This window comes from Zalophus californianus, chromosome 1 (assembly GCF_009762305.2).
Source record: "Zalophus californianus isolate mZalCal1 chromosome 1, mZalCal1.pri.v2, whole genome shotgun sequence".
Classification (NCBI taxonomy): Eukaryota; Metazoa; Chordata; class Mammalia; order Carnivora; family Otariidae; genus Zalophus; species Zalophus californianus.
In genome coordinates, this window is record NC_045595.1 from 167,915,149 (window position 1) to 167,936,625 (window position 21,477).

General features: G+C 34.6%; 1 protein-coding gene across 7 annotated transcripts in view; it reads left to right on the plus strand.

Annotated features, from left to right (window-relative positions):
• SENP7 (SUMO specific peptidase 7) overlaps nucleotides 1-21,477 on the plus strand; it is a 133,885-nt gene that overhangs the window by 63,109 nt on the left and 49,299 nt on the right. For 4 of the 7 annotated variants that reach the window (XM_027587121.2, XM_027587124.2, XM_027587123.2 and 1 more), the window contains 2 exons: nucleotides 10,772-10,969; nucleotides 15,569-15,763. The exons of 1 other annotated variant lie outside the window; for it this stretch is intronic. In XM_027587121.2, the coding sequence (XP_027442922.1) occupies nucleotides 10,772-10,969; nucleotides 15,569-15,763 (393 nt within the window). The remainder of the gene's footprint in view (nucleotides 1-10,771; nucleotides 10,970-15,568; nucleotides 15,764-21,477) is intronic. 2 more of the 7 variants (XM_027587125.2, XM_027587126.2) reach the window with 2 other exon arrangements.

Consider the following 21,477-nt stretch of genomic DNA (forward strand, 5'->3'; position numbering starts at 1 on the left):
CATGACCTAAGCCGAAGGCAGTCGCTTACCCAACTGAGCCACCCAGGCGCCCTAAATTTGCATATTCTTAATGACTTATTTTTTTATTTTTTATTATTTTTTTTACAATTTTATTTATTAGAGAGACACAGAGGCAGAGCATGAGCAGGGGAGAGGAGGCAGAGGCAGAGGGCTCAGAGGGGGAAGCAGACCCCCCCCACCTGCTGAGCAGGGAGTCCGATTCAGGGCTTGATCCCAGGACCCTGAGAATGATGAACCCAGCTGGAGGCAGACGTTTAACTGACTGAGCCACCCAGGCGCCCCTCTTAATGACTTTTGATCACCTTTATTGATGTATATTTTATATCTAATAAAGTACACACTTCTTATGTGTATATTTTGATGAAATTTCAAAAAAAGATTTATTTATTTATTTATTTAGAGAGAATGCATGTGGTGGCGGGGGTGGTGTTGGAGGGGCAGAGGAAGAGGAAGAGAGAATCTCAAGCAGAGCATGGAGCCCCACTCGGGGCTCTATCTCATGACCCTAAGATAATGACCTGAGCAGAAACCAGGAGTCATGCTTAACCAACTGCACCACCTGAGCGCCCCTGTTTTGATGAATTTTAACAAATTTTTATACCCATGTTACCACTACCACCACAATCTGTGAACATACCTACTTCCCCAGAGACTTTCCATGTGCCCTTTCGCACTTACTCCCCAAGCTCACCCACCTTCAATCCTAGTTACTGATCTGCTGTCATTATAGATTAGGTTTGTCTTTCTAGAGTTGGGAATATATGAAAACAAAGCATGTATATTCGTTTGTATCAGTTTTTTTTTAAATATTTTATTTTTAAGTAATCTCTACACCCAACATGGGGCTTGAATTTACAATCCTTAGATCAAGAGTGGCATGCTTAACTGACTGAGCCAGCCAGGTGCCCCAATGTCTGTTTTTTTTCACTGAGCATGGTTTGGAGATTTGTCTATATTACCCTCTTAGGTTCTTTGGCTGGGCTTTTGAATTAAGCTGGTAAGACAGATCAACAGGAAAGAACATACAAATATTATTTGAGTTTTTAAAAGTGCACATGGAAGCTATTAGAAAAATGAAGACCTAAAGACATGGTTAGGACTGACATCCTATATATCTTTTTAACAAAGAACAATAAATTTGTGAAGTGACAAATCAAAAGAAAAGGGTTTGTGTTTCTAGGTGCACAAATTGTGGGAAAGCGACGAGAAGTATATGGGGGGGAAACTAATGGAAGATAAGGGTTATTTTAGTAGGTTTGTTTGTACAGATCCATTTTGGTGTCTATTCAGTCTGCAGTGATAAGAATGTCTTCCTGGTATAGAAAAGGCACCTTTCTCATGGGAACTTTTAGGACCTGCCTTCAGGTAGAAAGGGGAGGTCAAAGAGCCTTTCCTGCACTTGCTATTTCTCAAGTGGCTTCAGCTCAAAATTATATGCCACTGTGGCATATTTTGGGGGTGACATGTTTTTAGCCCTTTCAGATCCATTCAGCTCTTGGTGGGCATTTGGATTGTTTCCAGTTTTTTCCTACTATGAATAAAGCTGCTGTGAATACTCATTTACAAATGCCCGTGTGGGTATGTTTTCATTTCTTTGGGGTAAATACCTAGGAGCTGGGTCGCTGAGTCATTGAAAGTGCATTTTTAATTTTGTAAGAAACTGCCAAACTGTTTTCCGAAAGTGATTGTGCATTTTATATTCCCACCAGCAGTGGAATATACACTCTCCCTTGTTATAGGTGTGCAGTGGTATCTTATTGTGGTTTTAATCACTTTTGCTTGGTGAATAACAATATTGAACATATTTTCTTGTACTTATTGGCCTTTGGTATCTTCTCCAACTGTCTATAGAAATTTTTTGCTCTCTTCCCCGGTTTTCTAAGATCAGAAAGATAAGATAAATAATATTGAGCATCTTTTCATATGCATGTTGGCCATTAATATGTCCTTTTCTTTTCTCTTTTTATTTTTTTATTAACATATAATGTATTATTTGTTTCAGGGGTACAGCTCTGTGATTCACCAATTTTACATAATTCACAGTGCTCACCATAGCACATACCTTCATTATATGTCTTTTTCTTGTGAAGTATTCAAATATTTTGTCCATGTAGAGAAAAAACCTTTTTCCTCTACCCTTCTCAGTTCTGTGACTGAGGCCCTGCAAGTTAGACTGACAAAATACAGATTTATTAGACAAAAACAGAGTTTACTAACACATGCAATGTGCATCTATGAGGGAGATACTCTGTGATGAGTAACTCAAAGGAGTAGTTACATCATGGGCTTATGTAGTGTCTAACAGTGAATAATAGATTTCTAGAGAAGTGACAAGACAAAGGAAAAAGTTTTGAGACTTCCAACGATGGCAAACTATGGGAAAGTAAATATATGAAGGAAACTAATGGAAAATAAAGTTTAGGCTTGTTATGTAGATTCCATCTCTGAGCTCATAAGAATTTCTAGTGATGAATAGCATTTAGGCAAGTGGTGTGTGGACAAAGATTTTTTTTTTTTTTTGGCCATTTGCTGTTTCTCAGTTGTCTTCAGTTCAAAACAGCCCTTGTGGGCGCCTGGGTGGCTCAGTTGGTTAAGCGACTGCCTTCGGCTCAGGTCATGATCCTGGAGTCCCGGGATCGAGTCCCGCATCGGGCTCCCTGCTCAGCAGTGAGTCTGCTTCTCCCTCAGACCCTCACCGCGCTCTCTCTCTCTCTCTCATTCTCTCTCTCAAATAAATAAAATCTTAAAAAAAAAAAGCCCTTGTGCCAAAGTGACACATTTTGGGGTGGCATATTCTGATATCCTACACCCAGTGTTTTTGAAGGACAAGAAATGCTCTCAAATTATGAAAAAAGAAATTAAAACACTGCTTTTATTCTGGCTAGTTTCCAGAACCAAAAAATAGGACTCCAAGTTTTGAGAAATGATTATTTTTTTCTGATTTCTCATTTTTTTAGCCAAGTTATATAGTTAACTCATATTTATATATTCATTGAATAAACTGCTTTTGTTAAAAATTATAATTAAAAATTTGAAATTTTTTAAAAAAGGTTTTATTTATTAGAGAGAGCAGGAGTGGAGGGGAGGGGCAGAGAGAGAGAGAGGCTCAGGGACTTGATCCCAGGACCCTGAGATCATTACTTGAGCTGGTGTCAGATGCTTAAGTGACTGAGGCACCCAGGCGCCCCCCCAAAATTGGTACTTTTTAAGAAAACCTAGAATATGTCTTTTGTTCATAGGCAAAAATAATTGATTTTTTCTGCTGTAGTTATGCTGAATTTTCCTATAAGTAGAGGTTTTCAAATGTATAAAATAGTACTCTAGAAAAAATATGTTTTTTTTTTATTTCTAGGAGTAATATTTTTTAGACTCTGAGTGTGTAGATCAGTAATTATTTCCCTTGTAAATGAAATTAGATTGGATCCTTGAACAACGTGGGGTTTAGTGGTGCCAACCTCCTTGCTCAGTAGAAAATCTGCATTTAACTTCTAACTCCAAAAACTGAACTACTATTAGCCAATTGTTGACCAAAAACATAAACAGTTAACACGTATTTTGTATGATCTATGTATTATATACTGTATTCTTAAAGTAAGCTTGAGAAAAGACAATGTTGTTAAATCATAAGGAAAGGAAAAATACAATTATAGTACTGTACTGTATTCATCCAAAAAAGTCTTCATATAAGTGGACCTGCACAATTCAAACCCATGTTGTTCAAAGGTCAACTGTAAATTAATAGTATAATGGTTGACAGCTTAGAGAGGGATATTTCCTAAGTAGATAATTGGATACTTTTAAAAAGCCTAGGCAAGTACTTTAGCAGGAATGGTATATTTCTATGTTGGGTTAGGTGGAGTTCTCTGTTTAGCTGTTCTCTATTCTTTATTTATACTGCAAAATGTAATGCACCTACCAAAAAGATAAATAAAAGGAAAACAATAAATTGTTTATTATAATTTAAAATTTTATATAAGGCAAATATACTTTGGTAACTACCACTACAGAATAGAAAACCACCACAGAAGTTTTCTTGTGTCTTTGCAGTTATAACTCCTTTTCTTTCCTTTAAAATCAACCTGTTGGGACGCCTGGGTGGCTCAATCAGTTAAATGTCTGCCTTCAGCTCAGGTCATGATCCCAGAGTCCTGGGATCGAGTCCCACATTGGGCTCCTTACTCAGCGGGGAGCCTGCGTCTCCCTCTGCCTGCTGCTTCCCCTGCTTGTGCTCTCTCTCTCTCTCTGACAAATAAGTAAATAAAATCTAAAAAAAATAAAATCAATCTGAATTTCTTACCTTTTTTTTTTGTATAGTATTTCTACTTAAGTGTGGTTTCCAAAATAAAAAGTTTAGGTTTTATTTTGTATGATTTGAATGTTGTTCTTCACCCTTAATTTCTATTCCAGTATCCATAGAAATCTTATGGTATTTAAATGTAGAAATTAAACATTTTTTACCTTAATATTTTGGGGAAAAAAGAAAATATTAAGGTAAAAGTGTTTAATTTTTAAAAAAGTGTTCTGACTTGTGCTTTAGGGTGTTACTAGTCAGCCAAATTACAATTATACAATAAAGCCAAATATATAAACATGAAATAAATACTTTCCCCAGAGAATCTCAGTTGTCTTTTTCATTTAGAGTCACATTATTAGAACAATCAGTAAAATGAGCAATGGTTTATTATTTTCCAACATAAATTCTTTTTTTAAAAAATATTTATTTTAGAGAGAGAAATATTTATTTATCTATTTTAGAGTGAGTGGAGGGAGGGGCAGAAGGATTGGGAAGAGAGAATCTCAAGCAGACTTCCATTGAGCGAGGAGTTCATCACAGGGGCTCGATTTCTCGATCCATGAGATCCTGACCTGAGCCGAAACCAAGAGTCAGTCACTCAACCAACTGAACCACCCTGGTACCCCTCCAACATAAATTCTTAATTGGTCTGGGTGAATAGAAAAATGGCTTTTTCCAACGTTGGATATTTTCATATTTAAAATTGTTAAAATTACCATTGAGATAATTTTCCAAATAATTTAGCAAATTACTAATTTTCACTAGTTTTCCTGTTAGACCAAAAGTATGCCATATATATCCTTAAGATTTTATAAATATTTTTATTTTATCACTTAGAATTTTAAGCTGTACCCTTGTAAATGCTTTTATTTATTTATTTATTTTTTTTTAGAGAGAGAGAGAGAGAGCATGCACAGCGGGGAGGGAGGGGCAGAAGGAGAGGGAGAGAGAATCTTAAGCAGGCTCTACTCCCAGTGCAGAGCCGGATGCAGGGCTCAGTCTCACCACCCTGAGATCATGACTTGAGCCAAAATCAAGAGTCGGCCGCTTAATGGACTGAGCCACCCAGGCGCCCCCTTGCAAAATCTTTTATTTTTATTTTATTTTTTTAAATTAACATGTAATGTATGATTGGTTTCATAGGTATAGGTCTGTGATTCATTAGTCTTATATAATATCCAGTGCTCATTATATCACATGCCCTCCTTAATGTCCATTACCTAGTTACTCCATCCCTCCACCCCATTGCAAAATCTTTTAAACGAATAATCTAATTTACTAAATGTAAAAAATACATATTCACTAGTGAAGCGATAGTTTTTCCCTAGGTAAACCTGAACTGTTGACCATTCTTTAAGAAAGTTAATTAGTTGACATTTCTTTTCATATGAATAGTGCTTGCTTTGTAGAGAAAACAGAAATAAAGGGGTGCCTGGGTGGCACAACCTGTTAAGCTTCCTACTCTTCGTTTTCACTTAGGTCCTGATCTCAGGGTGGTGAGATCAAACTCCACATCCGGCTCTGGGCTCAGCAGGAGTCTGCTTGAGATTCTTTCTTCCTCTCCCTCTTTCCTTCCGCTCGCTCTCTTTATCTCAAATAAATATTTTTTTTTAAAGATTTTTTATTTATTTGAGAGAGAGAATGAGAGATAGAGAGCACGAGAGGGAAGAGGGTCAGAGGGAGAAGCAGACACCCTGCTGAGCAGGGAGCCCGACGCGGGGCTCGATCCCGGGACTCCAGGATCATGACCTGAGCCGAAGGCAGTCGCTCAACCGACTGAGCCACCCAGGCGCCCCTCAAATAAATATTTTTTATTTGACAGAGAGAGACACAGCAAGAGAGGAAACACAAGCAAGGGGAGTGGGAGAGGGAGAAGCAGGCTTCTCTCTGAGCAGGGAGCCTGATGCGGGACTCGATCCTAGGACCCTGGGATCATAACCTGAGCCGAAGGCAGATGCTTCACCGACTGAGCCACCCAGGCGCCCCTAAATAAATAAATCTTAAAAAAAAAAAAACGAAGACAAGTAGAAGAAAGAAAACAACACAGAGATAGCTAGCTACCTTAAAATTTAAAGTAGAAGATTTCAAGAGACTAATAAGTAACATTTGCTAAAGTGGCTTTATCTTGGTTTAATTAACCATTCTGCTGTTTCTTGACGTTGAAGGTTGCTTTTCATTTGCTGCTTTTATAAATTATACCATGATGAATATCTGTGCATAAATTTTTCCCCTGTATTTCATACTTTTCTTGACACAGGATTCCAGACATGGGATTATTTTGTCAAGAGTATAATAAACACTCGTGTGCATCTAGATTCCCCAGTTGTTAACTTTTTTTTTAAAGATTTTTAATTTTTTTATTAGACAGGGGAGAGAGTACAAGAGGGGGGAGCGGCAGGCAGAGGGGAGGGAGAAGAAGGCTCCCTGCTCAGCAGGGAGCCCTATGTGGGGCTCGATCCCAGGACCTCAGGATCATGACCTGAACCAAAGGCAGATGCTTAACCGTCTGAGCCCCCCAGGAGCCCCCCAGTTGTTAACTTTAATCCACACTTGCCTTCTTTTAGTCTCTTCGTACATGCATGTAAGTGCATACCACATATACACATGTAGAGATAAAAATATAATATACATTTTTCCTAGAAACATTTGAAAGTAGAATTTCAACCTGCATTTCCTGAGAACAGGGACATTTTCTTAAATATTACCACAGTATATTATGAAGAAATTTAATAGTAATTTCATTTTGTTATCTAATATAGAGTCTAGAATTAATCAGAATTTCCTAAATGTTCCCAAAATATTTTTTATTACTTTTTAAAAAAAAATTATTACTATTTTTTTTAGAGAGGGAGAGAAGAGAAAGGGGTGGGAGGAAGGGTAGAGGGAGAGGGAAAGAGAATCTTAAGCAGGCTCCATTCTCAGTGTGGATCCCAGTGCAGGGCTCAGTCTCACAGCCCTGAGATCATGACCTGAGCTGAAATCAAGAGTTGGATGCTTAACCGACTGAGCCACTCAGGTACCCCTATTTTATTACTTTTCAAATTGAAGTGTATGCATCATATATTTTGGTTATTAAGTCTCATTAGGCTCTTAATCTTAGAATAACCCTGTCTTGTTTATTAAAAATCATGACATTGACTTTTTTGAAGAGTTTAGGCCAGTTGTCTTGTCTAATGTCCTATATTCTAGACTTTTATGATTTATCTGGGTTCGTCCTCATGGATTAGATAGATTCACCTTAAATTTTTGGCAAAAATACTTCATAGCTGATGTCATTTGCTTATTGCATCATATCAGAGGATACATAAGGTTTGCTTGTCCCCCAGTTGATGATTCTACATTTGATCATTGGTTAAGGTGGTAGCTGTCAGATTTATTATAAAGGTACCTTTCTCATTTTAATAATCACCTGTGAACCTAATTATCTTTTTTTTTTTGCATTGGGCTAACACTAAGGTGGCAGAGCAGTGGTGGAAAAAAAAATCACGAAACAGTGGCGTTATAAATTCATGGTTATTAATCTCACTGGATGCCTAAACTGCAAGATAGTCCTACTGTATTTCTCTAATCTGCTTGTGTTCTTCTCCACAGTGATGATTTGAAATCTTTCTCTTCTCAAACCTTTGTTCCTTTACCTTTCCTATCACTTTGAAAAGGTGATCTTTGTTCCTTTTACTTCCTGGAGGAAGGAATGGGGATGCCTCTTCTTCCATCATGAATTAGCATAGTGGAGGAGTTAAAAGTGCTGGCAGTAGAGTTGAGAGTGTATGGTTTTGGATCCTACTTTCACTACTCACCCATTTTACTTTGGACTTAGTTATTAATCATTCTATCTTGGTCTTAATTGCAGAAGAATTACCATTGTACCTCATGGAGTAGTTGTGAGGTTTAAATGAAGTGAATCATTGGAAAATGGTTAGCATAGTAACTGGTATAATAGTGCATGTTAAAAAAATATTAGCTCTTACCATTTCTTAAGAAATTTACTGTGTTAATTATTCTGTCTTTTTATCTTTAGCCTCTCCTATTCTGTTGACCTCTTCCCTAGGCACTTAAACTTACACAGATGTCCTCTGTCTTAACTAACTAATGAACCAATTACTAAGAAAACTTTTCTTGCATCTCACATTTGTCTTGAGCTCTTGTTCTGTACCCCCTTTCAGTCATATGTCAACTGCCTACATTTGCTGTATCTTTCCCCCTTTTCCATTTACTCATCCCACTGTATTCTGTTTCTGCTCCCACCGTTCCACTAAACTGCCCCTGATAAAGCCATTGTTACCTCTCTAAATTCATTTTTATAACCCTTAACATTAGTGCTTCCATTTCATTCTTCATAAGACAACAAAGTGATCTTTTAGTAATGCAGCTGTGAGCTCATCACTCTTTTGTTAAAACTAGTGAATTTCTATTGTTCTTGACATAAAATCTCAAATCATTAATATAGTTCATCGGTCCTGCCTAACTGTCCATCCTTATCTTGTACAAATTTCCTCTTCAGTCTAAGCAGTTGAGCCAGGTAAGTCCTTTGATTTTCTTCAGCAAGCTTTACTCATATCAGATCATTTGTTTGTATTTTGTCCCCTTTTTTGGACTGCTCTTTATTTTCCACCTGTTTCTTTTGGATAGTGTCTAGCTTCAGCTCAAAGGTCATATTCTAGGTAAAATCTTCCTTGACCTAGTTCAGAAGAAGTGCAGTATCTGTACTTTAACTTCATATCACTCATCACAGTTGTAATTAAGTAATTAATTGGGTGGTTCTTTGGAATGTAAGCTCCATGAAGGCAGGCACTGCAACCATCTTGTTTGTTGCTGAATCTCTAGATTCTGCTAGTACAGTTGTTTTGCTAGAAGGTATTTTGGTAAGTATTTGTTGAATGAAGAATGAATTATTTATTCATAGACATGTCACTCATCTCTTTATTATTTAATGATAATTCTAAAACTATAGATTAAAAAACAGTTTTTTTAACTCAAAATATTTGGAGTTTCAGTGCATTCTCTGGAGGTTTTCCTGAAGACTTATACTGCCTCCTTCCAGATGATCTGAAGATAGCCCAAAGTGGCAGCTGCAAACAAGCGATGTCTTTGAGACTTAGTTTATCTTTTATTTATTTATTTTTTTAAATAAGCTCTAGGCCCAACGTGGGGCTTGAACTCATGACCCCAAAATCAGGAGTTGCATGCTTTACCAACTGAGCCAGCCAGGCACCCCAAGATCTGTTTTATCTTTAAAATATATGAGCACTTTGCTTTCTGTTTCTTAATATTCTTTCTTTCTTTCTTTTCTTTTCTTTTTTTTTTTTTACGATTTTTAAGTAATCTTTACACCCAATGGGACTCAAACTCATAACCCCGAGATCAAGAGTCACATAGTCCACCAGCTGAGCCAGTCAGGCACTCCTGTTTTTTAATATTCTTACATTTGTTAAAGAAACAATGCTAAAATGGGGCCCAGGGAATAGAATAGACACTCTTCTGATTAAACATTTCCAATTTAGACATTTCTCATTTGACATTGTTTTGAGTCCATTTGGTAGCCTGTGCACACTACTGCAAGAACTATTATTCTCTGGTTCCAGAACTGAACACAGTTCTTCAAGTATTATCAGCAAAAGATATACTGAATGAGTAATGGCCAAAATGTAGTGAGGCAAAAAACTGGAGCTGCTTGCATTTATCAGTTTTACTTTTGAAAAGGGTATAGGTACAGTAAAAGTAAATGTTTTAAATTGACCTATTTGTAGAAATAAGGTAAAATTAAGTCTATATCTTAAGACTATGAAGACATGACTATGTAGACTTATTGAGACTGTAGATGATGTAATGTTTCACCTTTAGTTTTAAAGATTTTATTTTTAGAGAGAGAGAATGAGCATGTGTGAGCAGGGTGAGGGGCAGAAGGAGAGCTAGAGAATCTCAAGCAGACTTGCACTGAGTGCGGAGCCCCATGCGGGGCTTGATTTCATGACCCTGAGATCATGACCTGAGGCAAAATCAAGAGTCAGCTGCTTAACCGACTGAGCCACCTAGGCGCCCCTCACCTTTACTTTTAATAATGCTTTCCTAATCAACAAATACTAAAAACACAATTATAGTGCAGAAAGTGGTTGCCTCCTGTGGTGAGTTATGCAGATGTGTATTGTTGTTTCACTGAAGGTATAAATAGGCACAGATGGGTTATCATGAATCCCAACAGCTATACATGTGTGTGGCCACGGTTGTAGTATACTAGACAGAATTCTGAAGAAAATTCCAGTTTAAGTAAAATAGACTTTACTTTTTAATATATATTTGAGAATGGTTAAGCAAATATTTTACTTATTTATTACTCTAGTTAATTGAAGAACTGAAATCGAGAAATTCTGGAGGTTTTCTTTTGGTATAGTTTGTGATTACTTCATGTATTATACAATGTTTAGTACTTTATGTTTTAATTATTTATGTGTGTAACAGGCAACTCAAAGTTGTGTTGACGAATGTCCTATGGACGGATTTAGGACGGAAATTCAGAAAGACCCTACCTAGAAACGATGCTAATTTATGTGATGCCAACAAGGTGCAATCAGACTCATTGCCTTCGACATCTGTTGACAGCCTAGAGACATGTCAAAAATTAGAACCTCTTCACCAAAGCCTTAATTTATCTAAAAGGTATGTTGTTCAGTATTGATTTTGTTCAACCTACCACATTGAAACAGTAGAAGTCCAATAATCTTAAAATTGTTAAGATTGTTGGAAATGATTTTTAAGAAAATTTGCATATACAGGTATGCCCCACTCTAAAGCAAATGTTAAAGCTGACAATCTCAATTTACAAAGTTAATGATAGTTTTGCACTTCATTAAATTGACATAAAATTATTTTTAAAGCCAAGTATCTTAATACATTTAACTTACTTTATAATGTGATTCACATATACATATTTTTAGAGACTCATTTATAATCTAAAATGAAGGTACATATATAGATAGATAGGTAAGGACCTAGATTAAATAACATATCAAAGGTATGCTAAAATGGAGAAAATAAAGTATATATATTTATCTATTTATGTCTTCACAGAGTTTACAGAATTAATAGTTCATTTTTATTTTCTGCATCTTTAGCATACCTGTTAAATATTTAAGTCCTTGCCACTTTTGACTTTGTGAGCTTTCTTGTATTTTACATGCATTTTTTAAAAAAGGAGCTGATATTGAAATATTACCCCAGATTTTTAATAATAAATATAGTTTAATTTAGAAAATAAGACCAGTTTTATTTTATATTTTTTAAAGGAATCGTGTATGGAGTTTGGAATTAGCTCTGGGAATTTGTGATCTGTAACATAATATTTTTAATGTGTCATTTACAGTTTTAAATATGTAAGTGAATGAATATGTTTTGAGGGAAGTACTTTGCTTTCAATTAGAATAACTTGTCATTAGCTAGGTAGTGCTTTGGTTATATGGTGTGTAATCTAAATGGTAGTATATAAATGCTTTAAGCCAAGTCCAGATAAAAACTGCTAACTTTCCACACAGTTATTTAAAAAATAAAAGTAGATATCTGTATATTAATTTTAAAAGAGGACATTTCTTTAAAAAGAGGCCAAAACAAAAAGCTAAGAAAATGAATTTCCTTATTAGATCATACCTGATATAAATTTAACTGTCTAAAGCACCCTAAATCTTAGAGTCAGTCAGGTAAGGACTGGGTTATATGTTCATGAAACTGAAATATAGTATGAGGTTAAAAGTCCCGGGGTGCCTGGGTGGCTCAGACGGTTAAGCGTCTGCCCTCGGCTCAGGTCATGATATCGAGCCCTGCATGGGGCTCCTTGCTCAGCAGGAAGCCTGCTTCTCCCTCTCCTTCTACTGCTCCCCCTGCTTGTGTGCTGTCGCTCTCTCTGTCAAATAAATAAATAAAATCTTTAAAAAAAATAAAATAAAATAACAGTCCCAATAAGATTCTAATTTGGTTTTTACCGTGTGTGTGTGTGTATGTGTGTGTATTTGTGTGTGTGTGTGTTTGTGTGTTTTCCTTTCACTTCCTGGGGTGAACTACCAGCTAGTCCAGACCTTTTCTCCCAGCTCCAGGGGTCCTAAATTGAACTTGTTCCAAAGTGAATGCATTATCTTTGTTCTTAGACTTATTCCTATTTCTGTATCCCCTGTCTGTCTGAGTATATGACTCCTCTTTCTTTCTTAGGCTTTATATCCAGTCATTTTTCATGTGTAGTTATTTTTGCCTCCTAAATCTGTCTTGAAATGATCTCTTCTCCATTTTTATTGCCACTGCCCCAGTCAAGCCCTCATAACTTTGCACCTTTATTACTATGATAATATTGGGCTTCCTGTATTTGGTGTTTTTTTTTTTCTTGAATATTTCTCTGTATTGTTGCTAAGTTATTCATATTGAAAGGCAGATGTTACTTTTTGCTCTCTAGTTTAACATCTATCTTTCTGTGGCTCCATGTAATCTCCAGGATAAAGCTCAAACTCCTTAGCTTAGCATACAAGGCCCTTAATGATCTCACCTTTGTCTACCTCTAGCTTTGTGTCTGTCTGTTCCACATTCATAACTGAGCTTTAGTCTCTAGGAACTAGTGGTAGCTCAGTGAATGTATAGTCCTGTTTTATACCTTTGAGCTCATGGTGTTTGTTCTTTTATTTTGGAAACAATTCTCCTTTTCCCTTTTACTGACATCTTTTAGTCTTTAACATTGAATTCATATGCCATCTTTTTGGGACAGTTTCCTTGATTCCACGCCCTAATTTGTGTTTAATCCTGTTTTTTTTCTCTTGTTAAGCAGCCTGGTCATATATCATAGCACTTATCACACTATTTAGTTTCTCTGCCTCCCTGACAGTAAGCTACACAGGGCAGTGACTACATTTTATTATTTTTACTCGGATACTAATACCTGGGCGCATTGCTGGGCACATAACTGAATATCCAATCAATTTTTGCTGAATTCAAGGAAGAGGTTGCTTCTCAGCAGAGTTACATTTCCTGTCTCTTTGACTGAAATGTATTTTCATCCATTAGAACCAGTTATTTGTTCTGTAATTTTGGTGACAACCAGAAAAAGAGATATTATAAGCTTCAAATAAGAAAATTGGAGAACAGTTTAAGGTATAGGTTTGGGTAAAGTTTTCTGTATAGGACTTGCTATGTGGAATAGGAGACTTATTCTTTCTTCAGTCTTTGCTTAACTTTAACATGATGCTTTTTGTCTTATTTTCATTTTTACTTAGCTAGGACCTCATTTCAGAGAGATGAAAGGGAGGAAAATTTATTTTTGGCTTTTAATTTCATCTTAAATTTAACTATTAAGTAAACCAAAATTACTCATTCAGTCACCAAAATGACATTTTTTTTTAGAAATTTTATTTGCATTTTAGGATCTAAACCATTTTAGATGGTCCTTTTATGTCAGGACAATTTAGCCTTTTAATTTCTTGGTAACATTGAGAAGAAAAACAGAAAACATAATCCAAATCCATCTTCTTAAATAATGAAGAAAAGGATCAGGAGTTTTAGAAATATCAAAGTAGTAGTATGTGGAATGTACAAATTTCTGTTTAAATAAGTAAACAATATTTTAGTGTATATTTTATTCCCATATGTGATTCACATCTATTTTCCTGAGAGATAACTTTCAGACATTTATAAACCTTGGTCATTAGGCAAGAAAGAACCTACTGGGACACATATACAAGGCTTTTGAGAAGATAAACTGTCTTTCTCCTCTTCTCATCAGTTGGCACCAGGAAATTATTAGAGAAATATGGAGACAGTGTACCCATCTTTCATTAAGAAGAGTTAGGTCCCAGTTCTTGGAATATCCCTAATTATATTTATTCATTTTTCTCTTAAATTTACATGTTTGAAGTTTTAAAAAATTACATAATTTAGATATTGTGATGGTAAGACTTTTTGGATACTATAGTATTTCTGGCACCTTAAGATTTCTTTAAGCCAGTGTAATTTTAGTTGAGTGACAATTTATTCACTTAAAATTTAGCTTAGTAAAAGAAAAGAGCAAATGTAGAAAATCCATGAATCACTTTTAAGAATTATTGAGCAATTAAAATTGTTTTCTCTACATAGCTTAAGAAACTGATTTAGAAAGTACATTTTGAATTATATCATTGAGATAAGAATGGATTTATGAGAACCCTATTAAAATGTCACATAATACAGTTTTAGAAAGGCATTCATCTAAATGAAAACAAAATGAAAACTAAATTAGTATTGTAATTTTTTGCTTGCTATAGCTTTATTACCAGATATAATTATGTTGTCTTTCAACAAGCGTTGCATCTCTTTAAAAATTTGCTTTTAACATGAAGTTTATATTAATAGCTCTTACCAATTTTTCTCATTTATTAAATTATTTGAATCTTACATTTACCTTGCTACTTATGCTGGCAAGGACTCCACAATTTATAATTGAGAAAATTAAGAATCAGAGAAAATAACCATGCAGAGAAACAATCAATAAATGGCATTAATTCTCAGGCTAGTATACTTTCTGCTTCATCTCACTGCATTGCAAAATTTGTTTCTGCTTTGGTTTAGCATATTATATTTTGAAATGTGATTTCATAATATTAGTAAGTAAACTTAAATAAATGCCATTTTATTTTACTTACTGTTATTACTTACATACTCAGGAAAAAAATTGGATAGTCTGTGAAATGACAGTTTTTTAGTCCTTTCTTCCATATTGAGTTAGTGTGTAAGATGAAATATGCACCTTTATATATTTCTTGTGCAAATTCAGAATCTTTTGCTATTTCACTTAGGGAATCTGTCATTACCACAGATGCATTCTGAATGATTTCTTTCCTGTTGGATTTAGCGTTTCTCATTTGCCAATTACAACTATGTAATTATTTATCAAGAACTTTCTGTTGAATGAGAAGAATAAAGATTTCTTGAATTTGTTTGTAGTCATACTGAAAAAGAAAAAGAATTTTTGAGAAAAATTGGTTAAAATTTTAAGCACCCCAGTAGCATCCATTAGTACAGTTAAACTATTATTGTGGCAGGCTAATCTGTGCCAATTTGTAAGACACAAGTACTTCTAGAAACATAAAAAGAATGTGTTCCTACAGCGTATTTATGGGCTGATTTCTAGAGTGATATAGTTCTAATAGCTTACTTGTGCTAAGATGAAAATGTTTGAAAAGTCAACTTCCTAGAATACATTTTTTACTGCAAACCTCAGTACAGTACAGTGTTTGTTATTTTGTGTGACAGGATACCCAGAGTTATATTGACGAATGTCCTGGGAACGGAGGTAGGAAGAAAATACATAAAGACCTCATCTGTAACTGAGGCCAGTTTGGGTGATACAGACAACTTGCAATCAGAGCAGCTTTCTTCATCATCTGATGGCAGCCTAGAATCTTGTCAAAATCTAAATCCTCACAAGAGCTCCTTTTTAACTGAAAGGTATGTTTAGTGATAACTTTACTCAAAGTAAATATTATATTTATTCTAATGAGCCTCTATTCTTCCCCCATAGAATCGTTATTGCAAAAAGTGAGGGCAAATGTGCTCTGATGGCTAGTATGACTTTTGTCCCCCGGTGGCTTGGGATGGCTGTTGGAACCAGCAGTCTGTGGATGATAATCAGTTTCAAAAAGTACACTGTACTTGTGTTTTGGGAAAACAGATGTAGACTGTTAAGGAAAATTGAGTTACCTATTTCAGTATTTCAGTTTATTTGATATAATTGAAATCTATTCCTCTGAAATTTTTAAGTTCCTCCTCCTCCTCTGTCCTGTTTATCTGTCCGGCCATCTGTCAGTCTATCCATCCATTCATCTATCTCTCCATCTTGTATTCATTGTTTTTATGTCTAGATTCTAGAACTGTATTTGGCACCTAGTACTCGGGAGCTATTTGCTGATTGAATGGCTGAATGTGTTCCTCACAAAAATGGTTTGAGATAGCTGAATTCTATTAACTATAGCTTACTGGGCCAGTAAGAGAAATGGAAATCTGAAGTTGCTTTTGTTTTAAGCTGTAGGAGATGTTCAGGTAGGGACTGTAAATAAAAAAGAAATTGTGGGTAAAGCTAAGTTAGTCAGTTAGTAAGTACTACTAAATCTTTTAACTTTCATTTACCATGAACTTATCTTTTTAATTTTCTGCCTTCAGCCAGTACAATAAATAGTTTTGATCTGAATGAAAAATTATTGATCCATTCTTGTTTATTTTTTTTAATTTGCTCTCAATCATCCACAGGTAGCTTCTGTTTTGTATTTCTCTTGTAAGCCTAATTATGTTAAAGAGTATTATAGCTGCCTTTTTAAAGATCTGTAACAAATTTCTTATATTTCTAACACTTTAGTTTTATAAACTGTTTATTTGATATGAACTTAAATATTTTACAAAATTTTTCTCCCTTTGGAGAATATTTTATGTTTCACATCACCTCCACCTAGTGAATCCTCACTGACAGTTTTGACTTTATACTTTATTAGGTCTTTTTCTGAATTTGCCAGAACTGAGTTTCAGTGGCATTATTCAGTTACTAATGTATTTAATATGTAAATTAATGTATAATTAGAAATGTTAGACATGCTTAATCAGTTTGTACTATAGGTATTTATTTCTGCCTCCTCTACTAGACCATGAGCTCCTTAAGGAGAGACAGCATGTCTTAATTGCATTTATACCCAGTCCTTAGCTCAATATATATTTTAATTTTGTGCACTTGGGTAAATGTTCGTGTCATTTAATCTTGAGTTTTGGTTTTCTGAGTTGTAAGAAGAGAAATAACCTTTTTACATTACAAAATGGTTTATTATCTCTTTTAATTAAATATCACATGTGAGAATTCTTTGTGCACATGAAGTATCATACAAATAAAAATATTAATTGATGATACTTTCTATAGAAAAAGTCACTTATTATGTACTGTCACCATGGAATTCAAAAGACATCAGTGCAATTCATACTGTTAGGAAAAATAGCATTATCGTGAAGATTCTATGAAACTATCAAATTGTAATCTGTACTGTACAGGCTTTATACCAATTTGGGGCCAAGATTTAATAATAAGAGGTCTAAAATTTCTGGGTGTTCTTAAAATCTATTCAGTGAGAATGCTAGCTTTCCTCAAGTCTTTTCTAAATGGTTATGAAATTTCCAGGTGGTATTTGATGTAGGCTCTGAAAATTCATTCTCTTGGTGGTAATTTTTTTGACTGTTATATTTAGAATAGGCATAGACTTTGGAGTCAGACATCTGGATTCAGATCTTAGCAGTATTGCAAACGTGCTGATTTACCTTGGGCAAGTTACTTATTTTATCTTTAAAACAGAGGTAGTAACACAAATTTTATAAGATTATTGTGCAGATTTAAGGAGATAACTATGTGAAGTTCTTAATATAATGTCAGAAACTTAGTAAGTGATTAATAAATGTTAGTCATTATTTTTGTGTTTCTCTTATTGATGCTGTCAAAAGTACCATTACTGGTGCTGTAGTTGATGCTCCTGAAGTCTTCTATGGTGAGGATGCCAGTATCTGATCCTGAGATCACTGCTACCCCTGTTACTATTACCAGTATTGCCAAGGCAGTTGTCACAGCCATACTAGTATTAGTTTGATTCTCTCTTCCCTTAAAATGAATTTGTTTTGAGGAGAATCCAGAGTGCCCCATGGAAATAAATTGCAAGTATGACCATACCATGACTTCAGTAGACGTGCCTGATTAAATCTGAATATAGCATGAACACAGGGTAGGCTCAAGGATGGGATTCTTGTTGTAACCAGCCTCCCCCAGCCTGCCTATCTTAAAATCAGGAAGAGTAAATAGAAATTATTTAGATCTTGTGAGGAGACGTGATATTCCAACATTATTGTTGTTTTCGTTATTGCAAAGAATGTGGTAAATATGCCACCTCTTTGTTACAAAGTTATAATGTCAATTAACAACTAAAAATTGGTGGGTAGGAGAATGGGGGTTATGACTGAAAATGAGGAAGTTTTCTCTGAAAATCTAGCACTTATGCCCTTGATAAAACCTATGGAAAAATGTTTCATAAGGGCTAAAAGTCTTATTTTAGCCTTAGCCTATCTTTAGTGTTCAGAACTGTTATTATTACTATAATGACAACTTGAATAGAATTTATGCAGGAAAAAAATACTGTATTTTATACCAAAAATAAAGGAATAGTAAGAAAACACCAAGGGTGAAAAGGAGTTTGAATTAAAATGGTCTCTTTGATGTAGCATATTTGTTTTTTCTAGATGGCAACTTATTGTTTGAAAATACAGAAATTTATTAAGCTTTCTATTACTCCTTTAAAAACTTAACTAATATTTATTAAGTCTTTATTATGATATTACACTGTGATAAATGCTATACCTGTACTAACTTATTTGGTATGGGGTTGAATTTTATTTCAGTCTATTTGTGTAACTTCTTTCTCTATGCCTCAGTTTACCTCATCTGTAAAATAACATAATAATGCCTAGGTATGCTGGAGAGTAAATGAGAAAATTTGCTTTTCTCTTGTAATTTGGTAGTTTGCCAATCAATATATAGAGATATATCTCCTTTTACAAATATGTGCTCCCTTATGAGTGGACATTTAGCATATTTTTCATTTTTTGTATAGCATTGCTACAGTAAGTTTGTGTATTTTTATAAATTCTGTGCCATTCTTTTATATTCTAACCAGAGTTAAGTGTGGTCATTGAAAAAATTTTTGATAATCTGTTGGCAAAAATAAACATAACTTTACATGAAATTGCTTTCATTTCAGTCATTTTTTATTTTTAGTGAAGATGGATTTTGTATTTTCTCTTAGTCTTTGTATGTATTGGGGTGTTCCATCTGTTATTGACTTGTAAGAACTCTTATTAAAGATATTAACTCTTTGTTATATGTGTTGCAAAAAATTTTTTTCGTTTCCTATTTGTCAACTTCACTTTGTTTATAGTATCTTCTGTAGTATGTAAACTTAAAATTTTATTTTGTAAAATATATTAGTTTATCCTTGGAAAGAATTCTTTGGTCCCAAGTATAGAAATAGGTTAGTTAAGTGGTGTTTTAATTTGTGATTTATATGAGATATCAGATTCAGAACAACCGTCTGGAGATTACTTTCCTAATTGAAGTTCTGATTTGTTTTTTGCCTGTCTGTAGTCAGGTATAAATGTCTTTGGGTGGTTGGGTTGCTTTCACCTTTTGGCTGTTGTGTATAATACTGTTATGAACATTGGTGTGCAAGTGTCTTTATCTCTACTTTCAGTTCTTTTGCATATCTACCCAGAAGTGGAATTTCTGGGTCATATGGTAATTCTATCAGTAATTTTTTGAGGAACCACTGTACTGTTCTCTATAGCAGCCATACCATTTTGCATTACCATTAGCAGTGCATAAGGGTCCCAATTTCTCCACATCCTTGTTAAAACTCGTTATTTTCCTTTTTTTTTTTTCATAATAGCTATCCTAATGGGTGTGATGTGATATCTCATTGTGGTTTTGATATGGATTTCCCTAATGATTAGTGATGCTGAACATCTTTTCATGTGCTTGTTGGCCATTCATGTATCTTCTTTGGAGAAATGTCTATTCAAGTCCTTTGCCCTTTGATGAATCATGCTGTGTTTACTTTTGAGTTTTAGGAATTCTCTGTATATTCTGAATATTAATATCTTATCAGAAATATGATTTTCAAATATTTTCTCTGATTCTTCTCTGACCATATGGTATGAAGTTAGAAATCATTAATGGAAGGAAAACTGGAAAACTCAAAAATTGGTGGAAATTAACACACTTAAAGCAACCAGTGGGTCTAAGAAGAAATCACAAGGAAATTAAAAAATGCTTAGGAATGAATGAAAATGAAAACATGGGATGTAGCAAAAGCAATGCTAAAGGAGAAATATATAGCTGTAGATGCTTACATTAAAAAAGAAGAAATATCTCAAATCATCAACCTAACTTTATAACTTAAGGAACTGGAAAAAGAAGGATAGTTTTGCCAGGTACAGGATTTCTGGTTGGCAGTTTTGTCCTTCAGTACTTTGAATATACGAACCCCATGCTTTCTGGCCACTATGGTTACTGATGAGAAATCTCATGGAGTATCATTGGTATGTGAAGAGTTCCTTCTTCCTTGGTACCTTCAAGATTCTCTTTGCCTTTGTTTTCTGACAACTTGAGTATTAACGTTTCTTGGTACAGGTCTCATTGAGTTTATACTGCTTGTAGTCCATTGGGCTTCTTGGATGTTTATATTCATGTCTTTCATTAAATTTGGAAGTTTTTTGGTGATTATTTATTTCAATAATTTCTCTGCTCCTTTATTTTTTCTCCTTCTGAGATACCAGTGTTGCATATATTGGTCCACTTGTTGGTGTCCCACAGGTCCCTTAGGCTCTGTTGACATTTCTCAAATTTTTTTGTCTCAGATTTGATAATTTCTATGATCATATCTTCAAGTTATCTTTCTTTATTTCTTTTCCCTTTCCCTTCCCTAAATCCAGTACTGATGATGGACTATTTCTTTTGCCTGTTCAGATCTGTTTTTGAGTCCCTGTTTTTGAATTTTTAATTTAAATTTTTTTTTAAGTTTAAGTAATCCCTATATCCAACATGGGGCTTGAACTCACGACCCCAAAATCAAGAGATGCATACTCTCCGAACTGACCCAGCCAGGTGACCCATGTGAATTTTTCATTTTAGTTATTATACTTTTTAGCTCCAGAATTTCCTCTTGATTTATTAATACATTTCATCTCTTGATAGTTTCTCTTACCCATAGATCATTTTCTTGACTTTGTCCAGACTTTTTTTTTTTTTTTTTTTTTAGCTTTTTGAGAATCTTTAAGGTAGTTGTTATAATGTCTTTGTCTATTGAGTCTTCTTTCTTGATTTTTTCCCAAGGGCATGTTCTTTTGGTTTATTTTTTTTCTCTTTGAATCATCCATGGTTTCCTGTTTGTTTGTATGCCTTGTGATTTTTTTGTTGTTGTTGTTGTTGAAAACACAGCAGTTGAATCTTATAGTAAGTCTGGAAATCAGATTCTTCCCCTTCCCAAGGGTTTGCTGTTTTTTTTTCTTTCTTTCCTTTTTTTTTAATTGTTGCCTTTTAATTGTTGTTTTTAATTGTCTCTGTTCCGCACATCAGCTTGATATGTAAA